Source organism: Theropithecus gelada, chromosome 16 (assembly GCF_003255815.1).
Source record: "Theropithecus gelada isolate Dixy chromosome 16, Tgel_1.0, whole genome shotgun sequence".
NCBI lineage: Eukaryota > Metazoa > Chordata > Mammalia > Primates > Cercopithecidae > Theropithecus > Theropithecus gelada.
In genome coordinates this window covers 64,651,822-64,669,453 of record NC_037684.1, presented here as the reverse complement: position 1 = coordinate 64,669,453, position 17,632 = coordinate 64,651,822, and the positions used below count along the sequence as shown (strand labels likewise).

The following is a 17,632-nucleotide window of genomic DNA, read 5'->3' as shown; positions in this document are numbered from 1 at the left end:
CTATAGCATCTAGATCACTTCAAGCTGTTTGTCTAGATTGAGAGATCTCAGGTTCAGGTTCTCTGAGGGACCCATGGGCCCTGTTTACCTTGTTTTCTGCCCAAGTGCTGGGTGAGTGCCATCAGACCAAAACCTCACACATCCGAACTGAACCGCAGCGTCGTCAGGATGAAGTGAAAAGGTGTGAGGTGGCAGCACTGTGTGTGTTCCTGCCGTTCCTCATTTTAAGGATCTAAACAGGATACCTGAAGCCAGTTTATTTTCCAGGCTGGAGACTTGGCAACAACGTGGGAACGGATAACGGGCCCGAGTTAAGTCACCGGCTTGGACGAGGTCGCAGCTGTCATCTGGGTGGACAGCGCTGCAAGGGGTCCGCCGTGCTGTCCTGGCCGGGGAAAGCCTGGAGTGAAGAGCGGTGGCTCCTCCGATCCGCGGCGCCTCGAGGGGGCGGGGCTTCCGGCTGGCGCTGACCGGCTTCCGGCGGAGCCGACGGGAGGTGGGGCGGCGGTGCTGCTGCTCGCCGTGGGTGGAGGGGATTCAGACGCAGCGTCTAGTGTATCCCTTTCTCTTTCCCGACCTTCCTCAGTCTGCGGCTCTTTTCTCCACCGCGCACCCGCCTCAGCCGTTCAGCCCTGAGCTGGCGGGCGGACGGGCGTGGATCCAGGCTGTGGGATCATTCTGCGAAGTCAGGGTAGGAAGGCAACACAAAGGAGGCGACGCCCCAGCCCGGTCCTCAGGAATAAGCGGGCGTGCCCGGTGGCGTGGACGGTGCGGGGACACTGTACTAAGTGCCTTATCTGCATTGTCATTGAATCTTCATAGCAATCGATTGTGATGGGTACTGGTCCTCTCCCCGGGTTGTAGATGAGGAAACTGAGGCTCCAGTAACTTTGCTTTAGTCAGTAAATGGTAAGAGTCAGAAAATGAGTTCCCAAGCGTAGACTCGGCCATACCGCTGCTCTGCCTTGCTAATGACAATCTACCTGTAAGCGACATTTTTGACTAAATGTCCTTTGAACACCTTTTGTGCTCAGCTGTGTATTCGTGGGCCCTCCAAAGGGGGTACAGGCAGGCAGAGGGGCTCCGTCCCTACTTTTTAGGTTGCATACATCTGAACTGGTCGACTGCAGATGCAAATCAAGAGTGCGCCAGTGAGTGTGGTACAGGTGTTGAGATGAAGTCCAGATGGCAATCAGCTGAAGTTACTGAATACGTCGGGAAGGAGGCTGATTTCAGCTGGCTGGGATTGGGAAGATCGATGCGAGGACATTCCAAGTCGGAAACCGCCGAGGCAAAGACTCACAGGTGGGTGAAGGGAGTAAACATGGCTTTGGAAATATTTCCAGTTTTCTCTGACCAACTCGTTTATCACTTAGCCGTTTATCCCTTAGCCGTCAGCACAGATCACACCAGGAAGCTGATTGATTTACGATCACGTTTCTTTCATGTTGCTTTGGAAAAGATACTGAAGCCTCAGGCAACATAATGAGACCCCGTCTCTACAAAAAAAAAAAAAAGAGAGAAAAAATTAGCCGGGCCTGGTGACGCATGCCTGTAGTCCCAGGTACTCAGGAGGCTGAGGTGGGAGGATGCCTTGACCCTGGGAGCCGTGATCATGCCACTGCACTCCAGCCTGGGTGACGAAGTGAGACCCCTCTCAAAAAAAAAAAAAAAAAAAGATATTGAAAGCTTAGAAATCTGCAGGAGTGGGCAAGATGAATAGGTTAGTAGGTCCCAAAGTCCTGGGCTGCATGCGGCCCACAGGCCACAGGTTGGACAAGCTTGATCCAAAGGAAGATGCCGCCTTTCTATTACAGCCAGTTATTGCCAGGCAGCAATGCCGCCAGTGCAGCCAGAACATTGCCTTTTCAAGAAAGCCAAAAATCGAGGCCGGGCGCAGTGGCTCACGCCTGTAATCCCAGCACTTTAGGAGGCCGAGGCGGGTGGATCACGAGGTGAGGAGACCGAGACCATCCTGGCTAACACGGTGAAACCTCATCTCTACTAAAAATACAAAAAATTACACGGGTGTGGTGGCGGGCGCCTGTAGTCCCAGCTACTCTGGAGGCTGAGGCAGAAGAATGGCCTGAACCCAGGAGGCGGAGCTTGCAGTGAGCCGAGATCGAGCCACTGCCCTCTAGCCTGGGCGACAGAGCAAAACTCTGTCTCGAAAGAAAAAAAAAGGCAGAAATCGAGATTTTTATGTGAAATCTCCCAATCTGTAAATATAGGTGAAACATTCCTTTTTTTTTTTTTTTTTTTGAGATGGAGTCTGGCTCTGCCGCCCAGGCTGGAGTGCATTGGCACGATCTCGGCTAACCGCAAGCTCCGCCTCTCGAGTTCATGTCGTTATCCTGCCTCAGCCTCCTGGGACTACAGGCTCCTGCCACCACGCCCAGCTAATACTTTGTATTTTTAGCAGAGATGGGATTTCACCGTGTTAGCCAGGATGGTCTCGATCTCCTGACCTCGTGATCCGCCTCAGCCTCCCAAAGTGCTGGGATTACAGGTGTGAGCCACCACACCTGGTCAAAAAATTCAAATTTTTAAAAATCACTAGATGGACCAACCAAAATAGGTCTATTAGATAATTGTGGACTTTGGACTCTACTGCAGAATTTCATGGTATACTAAGGACTGGATCTCTTACTAAAGACTGTCTTTTGGTTATAAATTGTTTCTAGCCTGTTGCCTCCATTCTTCTTTCTTTTTTTTTTAATTTTTTTATTTTTAGAGACAGGGTCTCACTATGTTGACTAGGTTGGTCTTGAACTCCTGGCCTCAAGCAATCCTCTTACCTTGGCCTCCCAAAGTGTTAGGATTACAGGCATGAGCCACTGTGCCCAGTTGCCTTCGTTATTTTATAGAATGAAGATGAGACTTTTCCTTTCTTTGCAGTCCCCTGAAGGGAATCAAACAGCAACCAACACAGCACTCAAGTTGTGAGAGATGCTGGTTTCAGAAAGGAATCTGGAAGGTGCTCTTTCTGGACTCCATTGAATACCTTGTGGTTTCAAGAACTGTTAGAACTAGTAGGACCGGCCGGGTGCGCTGGCTGTACATGCCTATAATTCCAACACTTTGGGAGGCCAAAACAAGCAAATCACTTGAGGCCAGAAGTTCAAGGACCAGCCTGGCCAACATGGCAAAACCTCATCTCTACTAAAAATGCAAAACATTAGCCAGGCGTGGTGGTGTACCCCGGTGTTAAAAAAAAGCTAGTAAGACCGTGGGATGGTAATAGATATTCCTTGGGAAACGAAGTCCCGTGTCAATGATTGAATGGTACTGGTGGATGAAACAAAGTGAAGCTGGTTTCTTTACTGCAGGACTTCTCAGAGCCTTTTTTTTTTGTTTTTTGAAACAGACTCTCACTCTGTCGCCCAGGCTAGAGTGCAGTGGCACGATCTCGGCTCACTGCAACCTCTGCCTCCTGGGTTCCAGTGATTCTCCTGCCTCAGCTTCCTGAGTAGCTAGGACTACAGGCATGCACCACCATGCCTGACTAATTTTTGTATTTTTAGTAGAGACAGGGTTTCACCATGTTGGCCAGGCTAGTCTCGAACTCCTGACCTCAGGTGATTTGCCCGCCTCAGCCTCCCAAAAGTGCTGGGATTACAGGTGTGAGCCACTGTGCCTGGCCTCAGAGCCTTTAAAATGTCAGTTTGCAGAAGATCTTGAACACAGGCTTAGAGTAAAGAGCATTTTGCAAATGTGCAGTTTCATTTCTGCAAGGCATAGCTTTGGCCAGGCCCACTGCCTCAGGCCTATAATCCTAGCACTTTGGGAGGCTGAGGCAGGTGAATCACTTTAGTCCAGGAGTTCAAGACCAGCCTGGGTTTTTTGCAACATGGCAAAACCCCATCTCTATAAAAAATACAAAAAAAGAAAAAGAATGCAAATGCATTTTTTTACATTTTAAATTTTGGATGTGTCTTATTCATTTAATACACACGGTTTTTCCTCTCAAAAGAAAGTTATTAAGTCAGTGGTTTTACAGTCAGTAATGTCTTAGAATCAGGAATATTCATGATTAACCAGCAATGCTGAGGAAGGGAGTTTGAAGCCCTTTTAGTGGAGGAGCTTCAGGACCTGGAAGTACGTTCCACTTAACTGAGACTCTTGCTCAGAACTTTGAAAAGTTTCCATCTTTGTCTGCTTCTCAGGATTCTGCCCTGCCCCTCCGCTCTGCATCTGACAGCTGGGATCTTGGGATCCTGTTTTCCTAAGCTTGCTGGAATTCCTGCAGTCCTCATATGAACTCCCCTGGCCTCATCACCATCCTGTCTTAGGGCTGTTCTAACTAAGGAATCCCGGTTTAGACAACTGAGTATCAAGTTCTCCCCTTAAGCAATTATCTGATCACAGTGGCATGTAGACTCCCTTTGGGGTATCTGTTTTCTGCAGGATAATCTCCTGACATATCTCCATGTACACAGACATAATATTTCCTTTGGAAACAGATCCTGCCATCCCTGTTAGGAGTCATCAAGCCTGTGCTCAAGTTCACTTGGACTCTGCTTTATTCTGGAAATATTAATACACGGGCTACAGCTCTGGCAGCGTCAAAACTGGCCAGACCAACAGACCTCCCAGGAAAGCAAAACTCCTTTCCCTCACCCATGAAGCTGTACTCATCTTGTTGGATATGAGACCTATTTCTTATTTCTTCCATTTATTCACCTGACTCGCTTTCAGAGTCCTCTATGCTGCATGCCTTCATTCCTGATGCCCTGTCTTGTCTCTTCCGCAGTCCTGCTGAGGCTGCTCCTTATCCCAGGCCCCAAGACTGTATGGTCCCTGTGGCAGCAGCCAGTGTTGTCTCAGGAAGCAACAGCATTTGAAGATATGACCAAATATTGGAATTATTTAGAAGCCTCTCAAAAGGATTGCTACAGAGACACAATGCTGGACAGTTATGAGAACACGGTCCCACAGGGTAAGGACTCAGAATCTTCCTTTATTAATCTTGTGGACAACTGTCAAGAGGAAACCGTCGTTTAAAAATATTCCCACAGCTTTCTTCTTGATTCACGCAAAATTAGGACAGACTCTTCTGCCATAAACATTTTTTTCTTTTTTTTTTTTTTTGGAAACAGTCTCCGTTTGTCACCCAGGCTGGAGTGCAGTGGCGCAATCTCGGCTCATTGCAACCTCCGCCTTCCGGGTTCAAGCCATTCTCCCCGCCTCAGCCTCCCGAGGAGCTGGGATTGCAGGTGCCCACCACCGCACCTGGCCAGTTTTTGTATTTTTAGTAGAGATGGGGTTTCACCATGTTGGCCAGGCTGGTCTCGGACTCCTGACCTCAAGTGATCCGCCCACCTCGACCTCCCAGAGTGCTGGGATTACAGGCGTGAGCCACTGCGCCTGGCCCAAGAGATTGTTTCTGTTGATCATGGGAAGGCTCAGAAGCAATGCCTGGTACAAATTTCAGTTTAAGAGTTTGCTGTTATTATGTGGTACCTTTTAGCAACATTCTCCCATTTATATTATTTTAAAGGGTACTGAGGGGAAGATTTTAGCCTACTGCCTTAGGAGTTTCTGTTTATCCTCTCTCCTGTTCAATTAATGAAAACCAGTTGATTAGGTTTCATGCTACGAGCTAATGGCTTCGTTGTTTTTTCTGTTTGCCTAAAGTCTAAAACCTCTACCGATTTGTGATTTAACTGATGTCAAATTCTGTTGCTATGCTGTGGTTTTGGATGGTGCCAGTTGGCTTTCTAATTGCTTTTTACTATGACTCTATTATCATTCTTCCATATAATCATCTTCAAAAATTATATGAAAGAATTGATGAGGAACTCCAGAGGGGAAGTCTTCCAGGTGGGAGTGTCAGTGAATTTAACTTTGTTCTCTTGTTTTCCTTTCTTAGCATCCTTCTTAGAGTTCTCCATGATGCCTCAGAGAGCTGGAAATGATCCACGTGGTGTTTCAAATGTGAATGAAATGGAAATGGAGATAAGTAACATGAGAGAAAAGTTTCTTATGAGTGTAACAAAGTTAGTAGAAAGCAAAAGTTACAACAGCAAGGTATTTTCCAAAGAAAAGTACTTTCAAACAATAAAGGAAGTTAAAGAAGCTAAAGAAAAAGGGAAGAAGTCATCACGTGATTATCGCCGTGCGGCAAAATATGACGTGATCTCTGTACAGGGCACAGAGAAACTGATAGAGGCTACTCATGGAGAACGTGATCGAATACGGTATTATGTACATAAAGAAGAGTTGTTTGATATTCTTCATGATACACATCTCAGTATTGGACATGGTGGGCGGACACGCATGCTCAAGGAGCTGCAAGGAAAATATGGGAATGTCACCAAAGAAGTTATTGTCTTATATCTGACTCTGTGTAAACAGTGCCACCAGAAGAACCCAGTACCCAAGAAAGGCCTTCCGCCCAAGCCCATGACTTTTAAGGACATAGACTCCACGTGCCAAGTTGAAATACTTGACATGCAGTCAAGTGCCGATGGTGAGTTCAAGTTCATTTTATACTACCAGGACCACTTGACCAAGTTTATTATTTTACGGCCATTAAGAACCAAACAGGCCCGTGAGGTGGTCAGTGTCTTGTTAGATATTTTCACAATTCTTGGTACACCCACTGTGTTAGACTCTGACAGTGGCGTTGAGTTCACAAACGTGGTTGTTCAGGAGCTCAATGAGTTGTGGCCAGACCTAAAGATTGTGTCTGGTAAGTACCACCCTGGCCAAAGCCAGGGCTCCCTGGAAGGAGCAAACCGTGATGTGAAGAACATGATAGGTACCTGGATGCAGAGTAACCGCTCATGTCACTGGGCCAAAGGCCTCCGATTCCTGCAGATGGTGAGGAATCAGGCTTTCGACGTTTCCTTGCAGCAAAGTCCATTTGAGGCAATGTTCGGTTATAAAGCCAAATTTGGGCTATATTCCTCAAACTTGCCCCGGGAAACCGTGGCTACTTTACAAACAGAAGAAGAGCTAGAAATTGCTGAAGAACAGCTAGAAAATAGCCTTTGGATCAGGCAGGAAGAAAGAGTTGAGATTGGAGCAGACAGATCTGATATGGATGATGACATGGATCCCACTCCTGAAGCTACAGAACCCAGCACCTCACAAGGGGCTTCCGGTCTCCTCTGCTGGTGAACAGATGGCTGCTGGGTGGACAGTCACAGGTGTCTCTTTGAGCATAGTCATCTGAGAACTGTTGCCAGAGGCCCCGGGGGAAAGGATTGAAGGCTGCACTCTCAGGTCAAGTTGTACATGGTAGCCCTTGCTCAAAAAGGGAAAAGTTTGGGTCTGTGTATTTATTCTTAGGGCTACCATAAAAAATTACCACAACCTGGCCGGGTGCAGGACTCATGCCTGTAATCCCAGCACTTTGGGAGGCCGAGGTGGGCAGATCACTTGAGGTCAGGAGTTCAAGACTAGCCTGGCCAACATGGTGAAACCCTGTCTCTACTAGAAATACAGAAATTAGCCAGGCTTGGAGGCGTGTGCCTGTAATCCCAGCTAACCGGGAGGCTGAGGCAGGAGAATCACTTGAACTCAGGAAGCAGAGGTTGCAGTGGGCCAAGACCATGCCACTGCACTCCAGCCTGGGTGACAAAGCAAGACTCTGTCTCGAAGACAAAAAAAAAAAAAAAACAACCACCACCTGGGTGACTTAACAAAAATTGAGTCTCACAGTTCTGGAGGCCCAAAGTCTGAAATTAAAGTGGTTAGTAAGGTAGGTTCTTTCTGAAGGCTCTGGGGGAGAATCATTCCATGCCTTTCTCCTTTCTCTAGTGGCCATCGGCAATCCTTGGTATTCCCTGGCTTGTGACAGTGTAAGTCCAGTCTCTGCTTCTGTCTTCTTGTGGCCTTCTCCCCTGTGTTGTACGTATTCTTTCCTGTCTCTTGTAAAGACATCACTGGACACCGAACCCATGTCACTGGATTTAGGGCCCACTCTAATGAGGATACTCTCATCTCGAGACCCTTACCTTAATTAGATCAGCAAATACTCTTTCCAAGTAAGGTGACATTCACAGGTACTAGGGACTTGAACTTGGACTTATCTTTTTTATTTATTTTTTTTTTAGAGACAGGGTCTCCTTATATTGCCCAGGCTGGTCTCAAACTCCTGGGCTCAAGGGATTGGCCTCTGAAAGTGCTAAGATTACAGGTGCATGCCACCACACCCAGCCAGGATTTTTTTTTTGTCTTTCTTTTTTTTGAGGCGGAGTCTCACTCTGTTGCCCAGGCTGGAGTGCAGTGGCACAATCTGGGCTCACTGCAGCCTCCACCTCCCCAGTTCAAGCAATTCTGCCTCAGCCTCCTCAGTAGCTGGGACTACAGGCACGCACTGCTACGCCCGGCTAATTTTTTTTTTTTTTTGGAGACAGAGTCTCACGCTGTTGCCCAGGCTATAGTGCAGTGGCATGATCTGGGCTCACTGTGACCTCCGCCTCACAGGTTCAAGCGATTCTCCTGCCTCAGCCTCCAAGTAGCCAGGACTACAGGCACGCACCCCCACAAACTCAGCTAATTATTGTATTTTTTAGTAGAGATGGGGTTTCACCATATTGGCCAGGCTGGTCTCAAACTCCTGACCTCGTGATTCACTCGACTCAGCCTCCCAACGTGCTGGGATTACAGGCGTGAGCCATCGTGCACGGCTGGACTTACCTTTGTAAGAGACACAGTTCTACTCATTATAGTCAATAGAAAAATATGGGCCGGGCGCGGTGGCTCAAGCCTGTAATCCCAGCACTTTGGGAGGCCGAGACAGGCGGATCACGAGGTCAGGAGATCGAGACCATCCTGGCTAACACGGTGAAACCCCGTCTCTACTAAAAAATACAAAAAACTAGCCGGGCGAGGTGGCGGGCGCCTGTAGTCCCAGCTACTCGGGAGGCTGAGGCAGGAGAATGGCATGAATCCGGGAGGTGGAGCTTGCAGTGAGCTGAGATCCAGCCACTGCACTCCAGCCTGGGCGACAGAGCACAGCTCCATCTCAGAAAAAAAAGTAGATGAAGGAAAAGTAATGAGAAGAAAAGAGGTTCATCTAAGACGCCATAGAGACTGGCCACCTTACCAACTGGGCTTTGTTTCCCACTTCAGGAGAAACCGTATGTGCCATCCCTTTTCTCAGAGCATTATGCACAGAGAATTGTGTAACTGCATGAAACATATATTAAAATTCGGTCAGAAGTAAGATATGACTGGAATTTGGGTATGCGTCTGCCACTTGTCTGTGTCTCAAGCACTTAAAAACATATCCTATTCCTGGCACAGTTCAATGCGTTTCGGGAAGTGACCAATAGTCAGGGAAACAAATCGAGGTTTCTGGAACAAAATGCAAGAGTTGGCCTGAGATCATTGCTCTACCTAGAGAGGAGGAGGGCAAGGCCAGTCTGGGTCAGGGTTCAGAGTAAGGATGACTGACCCAGCCACAGGGGAGGACAGTGCTCAGGACCTGTGTACTCCTACGTTCCCAACGCCTAAGACAGCGTGCCCAGCCCATGGAAGGTGTTCAGTGAATTTAATGAATAAATGATTCTACTAAAATGGGCACGGGGAAGGAGAAAGGGCCTGCAGTCTTTTATTCTTTTTATTTTATTTTATTTTATTTATTTATTTTTTTTTTTTATTTTGAGATGGAGTCTCGCACTGTCGCCTGGGCTGGAGTGCAATGGCACGATCTTGGCTCACTGCAGCCTCCGTCTTCCAGGTTCAAGTGATTCTCCTGCCTCGGCCTCACGAGTAGCTGGGATTACAGGCACCCACCAGCACGCCCGGCTAATTTTTTGTGTTTTTAGTAGACACGGGGTTCCACTATGTTGGCCAGGCTGATCTCGAACGCCTGACCTCATGATCCACCTGCCTTGGCCTCCCAAGGGGCTGGGATTACAGGCATGAGCCACCGCGCCCAGCCAGTCTTTTATTTATACAGGTGTCCTTCCTGCACATCCCAGAGCCATCTAAGACCCATCCTGATTGTAACTGATGCCAGTTCCCTCTTCTGTAAGGGGCAGTAACACGCCGGTGCTGCCTACCTCACAGGATCGTCCTGAGAGACAAGCGAGATTCTGCATGTGAAGGAGCTTTCTCTCTGAATGGTGAAGTTCTACAATGCGACTCATCTTTGCCGCGAGCAGACCCTGTCCTCCACGTGGAGTGGGAGAGCTCTGCTCACTGCCATTTCTTCTCAGATTCAGCAGTGTGAAGTTGGAAGGGATCCAGGGAAGCCGCATTATTATTACATAGGAAGTGACATCACTTCCCAGCTTGTTTTGGGGGGCCAAAATCTTGCTCTGTTCTTGGCCAGCACCTTACTTTCCATCCCCCTTCCAACCCATTGTCTTTCTTTGTAACTCAGCCCAACAGGTCTGGGAGGCCCAACTTTGACTGAGGATGTTACCTTCCCCTCCCCAGTGCTGACCTCCTCCCTCCTAGTTACTTGGCATACCGGGAACCACATCATCAACTCGTGGGTAAAAGGTGACACATGAGCCATAACACTGCTTGCTTTCCCAGAGATGCCTGCAAATAACCAAGGTTTCCAGGAGCTGCCGCATCACTCTTCCTCTTTTGCATCTTAATGTTGGCAGTGGGAAAGAATGAGAGGTGGATTCCTGGACCCAGTCTTTATTTCAGCCTCTGCATTATTTCAGCATCTGGAATAGAGGTCACCAACTAGTGTGCCACAAGCTAGTCTCAGCTTGCAAATATATTTTGTCCACATAATGTTTTTAATTTTTTTTTTTTTTTTTGAGACAGAGTCTCGCGCTGTCACCCAGGCTGGAGTGCAGTGGCGCAATCTCGGCTCACTGCAAGCTCCGCCTCCCGGGTTCACGCCATTCTCCTGCCTCAGCCTCCTGAGTAGCTGGGACTACAGGCGCCCACCACCGCGCCCGGCTAATTTTTTGTATTTTTAGTAGAGACGGGGTTTCACTGTGGTCTCGATCTCCTGACCTTGTGATCTGCCCGCCTCGGCCTCCCAAAGTGCTGGGATTACAGGCGTGAGCCACCGCGCCCGGCCTAATTTTTTTTTTTTTTTAAACAGAGTTTTACTCTTGTCGCCCAGGCTGGAGTGCAGTGGTGCCATCTCGGCTCACTACAACCTCCATCTCCCGGGTTCAAGTGATTCTGCTGCCTCAGCCTCCCGAGTAGCTGGGATTACAGGCGCCCGCCACCACGCCCGGCTAACTTGTGTATTTTTAGTAGAGACGGGGTTTCGTCATTTTGGTCAGGCGGGTCTTGAACTCCTGACCTCAGGTGATCCACCCACCTTGGCCTCCCAAAGTACTGAGATTACAGGCATGAGCCATGGTGCCCAGCCTGTTAAATTTTTTTTTTATTAATTGCCAACTTTTTAAACACTGGAGAGTTCATATAAAAATCTGGATGTCTAGCACCTCTTGAGAATTCGGCATATGTGGCCACAGTGGGCCCACAATTTCTGCATGGCAGCAAATGAGGAGACACAGTGCACGTGGCACTCTCCAAGTGGCCAATCTCAGCCACTCACATGCACATGCATTTCTGTGGCGCAGTGCTAAAGAAAGGCCAGTGCGGGGCGTGGTGCCATGCACCTGTAATCCCAGCTACTTGGGAGGCTGAAGTTGGGGGTCACTTGAACCTGGGAGGCCGAAGTTAAAGTGAGCCGTGATTGTATCACTGCACTGCAGCCTGGGTGACAGAGACCCTGTTTCCAAAAAAAGAAAAAAGGCCAGCAACAGAACTGTATATCTCTAGGAACTTATGATAGAAGTGACATTTCAATCAGTGGGAAGGTGCTGGATTGATTGGCTGCCCATTTGACAAAAATGAAGTCTGACCCCTAAACATTAAACACATAAAAATAACGATAAAAATATTGGGGGGCCAGGCGCAGTGACTCACGCCTGTAATCCAAGCACTTTGGGAGGCCAAGGTGGGTGGATCACCTGATGTCAGGAGTTTGAGACCAGCCTGGCCAACCTGGCGAAACCCCATCTCTACTAAAAATACAAAAATTAGCTGGATGTGGTGGCAGGCGCCTGTAATCCCAGCTACTCGGGAGGCTGAGGCAGGAGAATCACTTGAACTCAGGAGGCAGAGATTGCAGTGAAGAACCAAGATTGCACCATTGCACCCCAGCCTGGGCAACAGAGAAAGAATCTGTCTAAATATATATATATATATATATATATATATATATATATATATATATATATGGGAAAAAATACTTTTTTGACCTTGGAGAAAAATATTAATATATTTGGCTACATAAAAGTAAATACTGGTATGGAAAAATAATGCCATTTAAAAAGCAGAAAATAGGCTAGGTACAGTGGCTTATGCCTGTAATCCCAGCACTTTAGGAGGCCAAGGTGGGTGGATCACCTGAGGTCAGGAGTTTGAGACCAACCTGGCCAAAATGGCAAAACTGCATCTCTGCTAAAAATACAAAAATTAAGCATGGTGGCAGGTGCCTGTAATCGTAGCTACTCAGGAAGCTGAGGCACAAGAATTGCTTGAATCTAGGAGGCGGAGGTTGCAGTGAGCTGAGATCGTGCCACTGCACTCTAACCTAGGTAACAGAGGAGACTCACTCTCAAAAAAGAAATTTTTGTTTTCTAAAAATCTGTTATGATTTTCTTTCTCATCCTTGGCCATTTCTTCTAGTCTCAGTTTTAGCTGTGACTTTTCTGTATAAGACTCCCTTATGCCTCTTCTAGGCTCCAGCCTTCTGACTACTATGGGCTTCTCAGAGTCAATAATCTCCCCTAACATATTCTTCCTTCTGTTTTCCACTAGTTCTACTAATGGCACCATGGGTCACCCAACCCAGAGACATCAGTGTATCATTCTCCCTCACTGCCCCTAGCTAATTTGCTAAATTATGTCATCCCTACCAGTGGCAGATTATATTTTCCAAATGTCAACGCAACAGTATATCTGTAACACATGTTCTTCTAGAACTTTGCACTTCCCTATCAAGAGATGGAGTTTTTATCATCCCTCCTTGAACCTAGGCAGAAATTTGTTCTTGCCTTGACCAGTCTAGTATGAAAAAGTAATAATATGTGGCTTCTGAGGCTGCTATAAAAATACTACCTCACTCTCTTGGAATGGTTACTCTTGAAACCCCGTCACCATGTTGTGAGGAAGCCCAAGCCACATCGAGAGGAGCCAAAGCTCTGGGCCCTCAGCCCTGGCTGAGCTCTTAGCCAACAGACAGAACCAATCTGCCAACCATATGAGTGAGCCATCTTAAAAGCAGACTCTTGGCCAGGCGCAATGGCTCACACCTGTAATCTAAGCACTTTGGGAGACCGAGGCGGGTGGAACACGAGGTCAGGAGATTGAGACCATCCTGGCTAACACAGTGAAACCCCGTCTCTACTAAAAATACAAAAAATTAGCCGGGATGTGGTGGCAGGTGCCTGTAGTCCCAGCTACTCGGGAGGCTGAGGCAGAAGAATGATGTGAACCTGGGAGGCGGAGCTTGCAGTGAGCCGAGATCACGGCTCTGCACTCCAGCCTGGGTGACAGAGCAAGACTGCATCTGAAGAAAAAAAAAAGAATCTCCAATGGGCCAGGTGCGGTGGCTCATGCCTGTAGTCCAAGCACTTTGGGAGGCTGAGACAGGAGGATTGCTTGAGCCACAGGGTTCGATACCAGCCTGGGCAACATAGTGAAGCATGGTATTAATTAGCCAGGTATGGTGGCTCGCATTGTAGGCCCAGCTACTTGGGTGGCTGAGGTGGAAGGATCTCTTGAGCCCAGGAGGTTAAGGCTGCAGTGAGCTACAATTGCACCATAGCGCTTCAGGGGGAAAAAAAAAAAAAGAATCTGCAGTGGTCCCCCATTACTCACAGGATAACAACTTAAACCTGGCATCCAAGTTGGACTGTCATATGGTCCCAACTACCTTTGTGGCTTTGGAATTGAGGCATCAGGTCTAGGCACATGAATTTCCTGGTTGCACTTGTTTTGTGTGGCGTGGCAGGAAGAAACTCAGGCCATCGGCTACTCTAGACACTGCCAGAGTCAATTATTCTTTCCAGAACTTGGCTTCTTCATCTAAGGTGAGAGACAATTGAACCAACTCGTATTAAAGTTCTCTTCCAGTTCTGCCCTGTGTAGTGTGAAAACTGTCATCTTGTACTTTTGTACTTCCTACCTCATCTAGAACCCCGGCCTGAGCTTCCTGCCAGGGGGCGTGTCCCCACTTCCGAGATGGAGAGAAGATGGGAGACTTAGAGATGAACGCTTTCTGTGAATGTTCTCTGTTTACCCACTTTTTCAGAACTAGCTTTGGCCTTATATTGTGGAATAGAATCTGTTTGTCTGCAGCTCTAGGGGTAGAAGGAACATTTTCTTCTGATATTTCTGAGATCCCTCTTACCAATGGTTTTTTGAGACTAAGCATTGGAATGTCATTAGTACTGAGAAGGAAGGGCAGCTGAGGAGGCAACCGAGAAGCTCAGACTTACGTTCCTGCTTCCAAATTATTTTGCATGCTTTCTGGATGTCAGTACAACAGACCATTGAAGTATGGTTTGCCAAGCTTAGGTTCAATCACGGCATGAGCCCATTACCTCTGTAGTTACTTTAACCTTCTTCAATTTGGTGACTTCGGGTTGTTGAATTGTAAGGGGGAAAGGTTTTTTGTTTTGTTTTGTTTGTTTTAGTTTGTGATTTACAGTTCTTCCTTCCATTTGTTTTGTGAAAGCTTTACAGAAATTGATCTGAAACTTGAGATACTTTGAGATATAAAAGAGCAAGAGTTATCCCAGGACTTTCATTCAGAACGTTGACTGATGGCAAAACAAGTTTGTCCCTGGAATCTTCAGAATTTTCTTCAGAATTCTGTCCCTTTGAACTTACTGAATTTGGTTTCTTTTTTAGTTCCTGGTTCTTCCTTATTTTTATCATGGTGCTAATCTTTGTTTACCCAGGTTCTGACATTTTTACCCTAGAATTAATTACCCCAGATGGTCGACTCTACTGTGTTTTCCAAGCAAACAAAGTAGGCAGGAAACGTGAGCTTCCTGCACAAATTGCTTTTCCGTTTTAATATGAGACTTTGCCTTTTAGAATCATATTTTTCGTATGTTTACTTTTCTTAGTTATAATTGATTATTATTATTATTTGGTTTAGATCTAGTCAGAGTTTCCCTTTTCCATTTAAAATTTGGTCCTAATATTTTGCTTTTTGCTTCCCCACATCTCAATTTGTTCAGTCTTATTGTTCTATTTAATTTGAATTGCTACATCCTTTCTGTTGACTAGCTCCTCTTGATCAGAATAACTTTTCCACACCTGGAACTTTGGCGTAGGAGTTCTCTTCACTTTTATGCATTTCCCGTGACATTACAGGGTGAGTACGTAGCAGATGAGTGTTTGTGAGCCTTTCCTCTGGGTTTCACACAGATAGCTCACTCCTAACTTTGGTGAGTCATTCAGTGGCCAGATGTTTGCCTCTTTCCTCCTTCCCACTCTACCCCCACAATTCAGTGTACTGTTCTTTGAATGACATCCCCTCTGTTTTTGCCTCTCTTTCTCCTGATTGCAATGGCCGGAATGCTGGAAATGGCTGCCTTAAATGTAGGGACCATTAGGATCTCGCTCAATACAGAACCCAGGTCACCTGTAATAACACAGCTGCCTCCCAGTCCTGAAACCCTGCCTTTCTGCCCTGAGTGGGGTGCAGAGAACCAGTCCAGACACCTGAAACTGCCACCCTTCTTCATCTCCAGATGCAGGGGCTCTCTGTATCAGGAAGAGAGCCTCTCTGAAAATCCACTGTCATTCTGGGCTTTTTCTTGACCAGCTCTCCTTGCCTACCCCTTCTCTAGCCTGTCAGTTTCACTCATTCATTGGACATTTATAAGCACTAAGTATGTACCAGGCATCCTGCTGGCCTTTGGAGGTACCAACAGGTAAAGAGACTGCTAAATGCAGAAAAATGGGCACAGAGTAAAGACTTGTAAGTCTGTAAAGGAGTGCTCAGTGAGAAGTCACACAAGCTAAGTTTCTTTTTTTTTTTTTTTTTTTGAGACGGAGTCGCTCTGTCGCCCAGGCTGGAGTGCAGTGGTGCGATCTTGGCTCACTGCAAGCTCCGCCGCCCAGGCTGGAGTGCAGTGGTGCGATCTTGGCTCACTGCAAGCTCCGCCTCCCGGGTTCACGCCATTCTCCTGCCTCAGCCTCCCGAGTAGCTGGGACTACAGGCGCCCACCACCACGCCCGGTTAATTTTTTGTATTTTCGGTAGAGTTGGGATTTCACCGTGTTAGCCAGGATGGCCACGATCTCCTGACCTCGTGATCCACCCGCCTCGGCCTCCCAAAGTACTGGGATTGCAGGTGTGAGCCACCACGCCCGGCCGAGCTAAGTTTCAAAGGACCACCTGCAGATCACTGCTGAACATTCTCCATCCTGCCTACTTTGTATTATAAGAGGACTTCTTGCAGGGGAAGTATGGTCAGCAGGATCCTCACTCAGAGACCTGGCAGACACCACCTTAACCCGGTGATCAAAGTTAACCTCCCCAGTATATGTGCAACTACTGCTGCCCCGACAGGATGCACTGAGAACGTTTCTGTGACATTTCTACCACAGATACGCTACTTGCATCCAATTATGAAAAGACAAGAGACAAACCCAGATTGAGGGGCATTCTGCAAAATAATTGCCCTGTACTCTTTAAAAAATGGCAATGTTGAGAAAGACAAAGAAAGACTGAGGCGCTATTCCAGTTAAAGTAGGCTAGAGACATGGGAACCAAACACAATGCATGATCCAGGATATTCTTTTATTACAATGAGCATCATTGGGACAGTTGGCAAAATGTGAATATTGTCTGAAGATTATAATATTGTATCAAAGTTAATTTCCTGATCTTGAGGATTGTACTGTGGTTATGTAAGAGAATGTCCTTGTTTTTAGGAAATAGATGTTGAAATATCTTGAGATAAAGAGCATTATGTCGGCGATTTATTATCAAATAGTACAGGAAAATGAGTGTGTGTGTGTTTGTGTGTGTGTGTGTGTGTGTGGACAGAGAGAAGGGAGGGACAGAGAGATATAAAACAAATGCAGCTGGATGCGGTGGCTCATGCCTATAATCCCAGCACTTTGGGAAGCCGAGGCAGGCAGATCACGAGGTCAGAAGTTCGAGACCAGCCTGACCAACATGGTGAAACCGTCTCTACTAAAAATACAAAAATTAGCCGGGCGTGGTGGCACGCGCCTGTAATCCCAGCTACTCAGGAAGCTGAGGCAGGAGAATTGCTTGAACCCAGGAGGTGGAGGTTGCAGTGAGCCGAGATCGTGCCACTGTACTCCAGCCTGGCAACAGCACGAGACTCCTTCTGAAAAAAAAAAAAAAAATGCAGTAAAATGTTAACATTTGTGGGGAATCTGGGTGAAGAGTGAGAATTCTTTGTACTATTCTTGCAACTTTTCTGTAAGTCTACAATTACATCCAAAAGAAGTTAGAAGAATTGACAAGGTCCCACCAAAGAGGAGAGACAGCTTTGAATACAGAAATACAGCACAGTAACTTGGCAGTTTGTTTTTTAGCCTGCAAAGGCAGTATTCATGTGAGTGAGAGTCACTTGTCTTCAAGTCCTGGCATTTTATGTAGCGGATCCCAAAAGCTGCCTGAAAGCCCCCAG

General features: G+C 47.1%; 1 protein-coding gene across 3 annotated transcripts; it reads left to right on the top strand.

Moving 5' to 3' along the window:
- Positions 1 to 496: 496 nt before the first annotated feature.
- KRBA2 (KRAB-A domain containing 2) lies at positions 497 to 7,604 on the top strand. 3 transcript variants are annotated; one of them, XM_025363162.1, is made up of 3 exons: positions 1,245 to 1,305; positions 4,754 to 4,939; positions 5,873 to 7,273. In XM_025363162.1, exons 2-3 carry the CDS (start codon positions 4,849 to 4,851, stop codon positions 7,123 to 7,125), a joined length of 1,344 nt encoding a protein of 447 aa, XP_025218947.1. In that variant the 5' UTR covers positions 1,245 to 1,305; positions 4,754 to 4,848; the 3' UTR covers positions 7,126 to 7,273. The 3 variants fall into 3 exon arrangements, with proteins under 3 accessions (XP_025218946.1, XP_025218947.1, XP_025218945.1); XM_025363161.1 differs by lacking the exon at positions 4,754 to 4,939 and having other exon boundaries at positions 497 to 1,305; positions 5,873 to 7,604; XM_025363160.1 differs by lacking the exon at positions 1,245 to 1,305 and having other exon boundaries at positions 4,714 to 4,939; positions 5,873 to 7,604.
- The last annotated feature ends 10,028 nt before the right edge of the window (positions 7,605 to 17,632 follow it).

Bases quoted from the DNA above. Each gene is read 5' to 3' on its own strand.
- KRBA2 (XM_025363160.1), top strand. From the start codon at position 4,714: ATGCCTTCATTCCTGATGCCCTGTCTTGTCTCTTCCGCAGTCCTGCTG. The intron at 4,940-5,872 runs GTAAGGACTCAG...TTCCTTTCTTAG, and splicing joins TGAGAACACGGTCCCACAGG to CATCCTTCTTAGAGTTCTCC.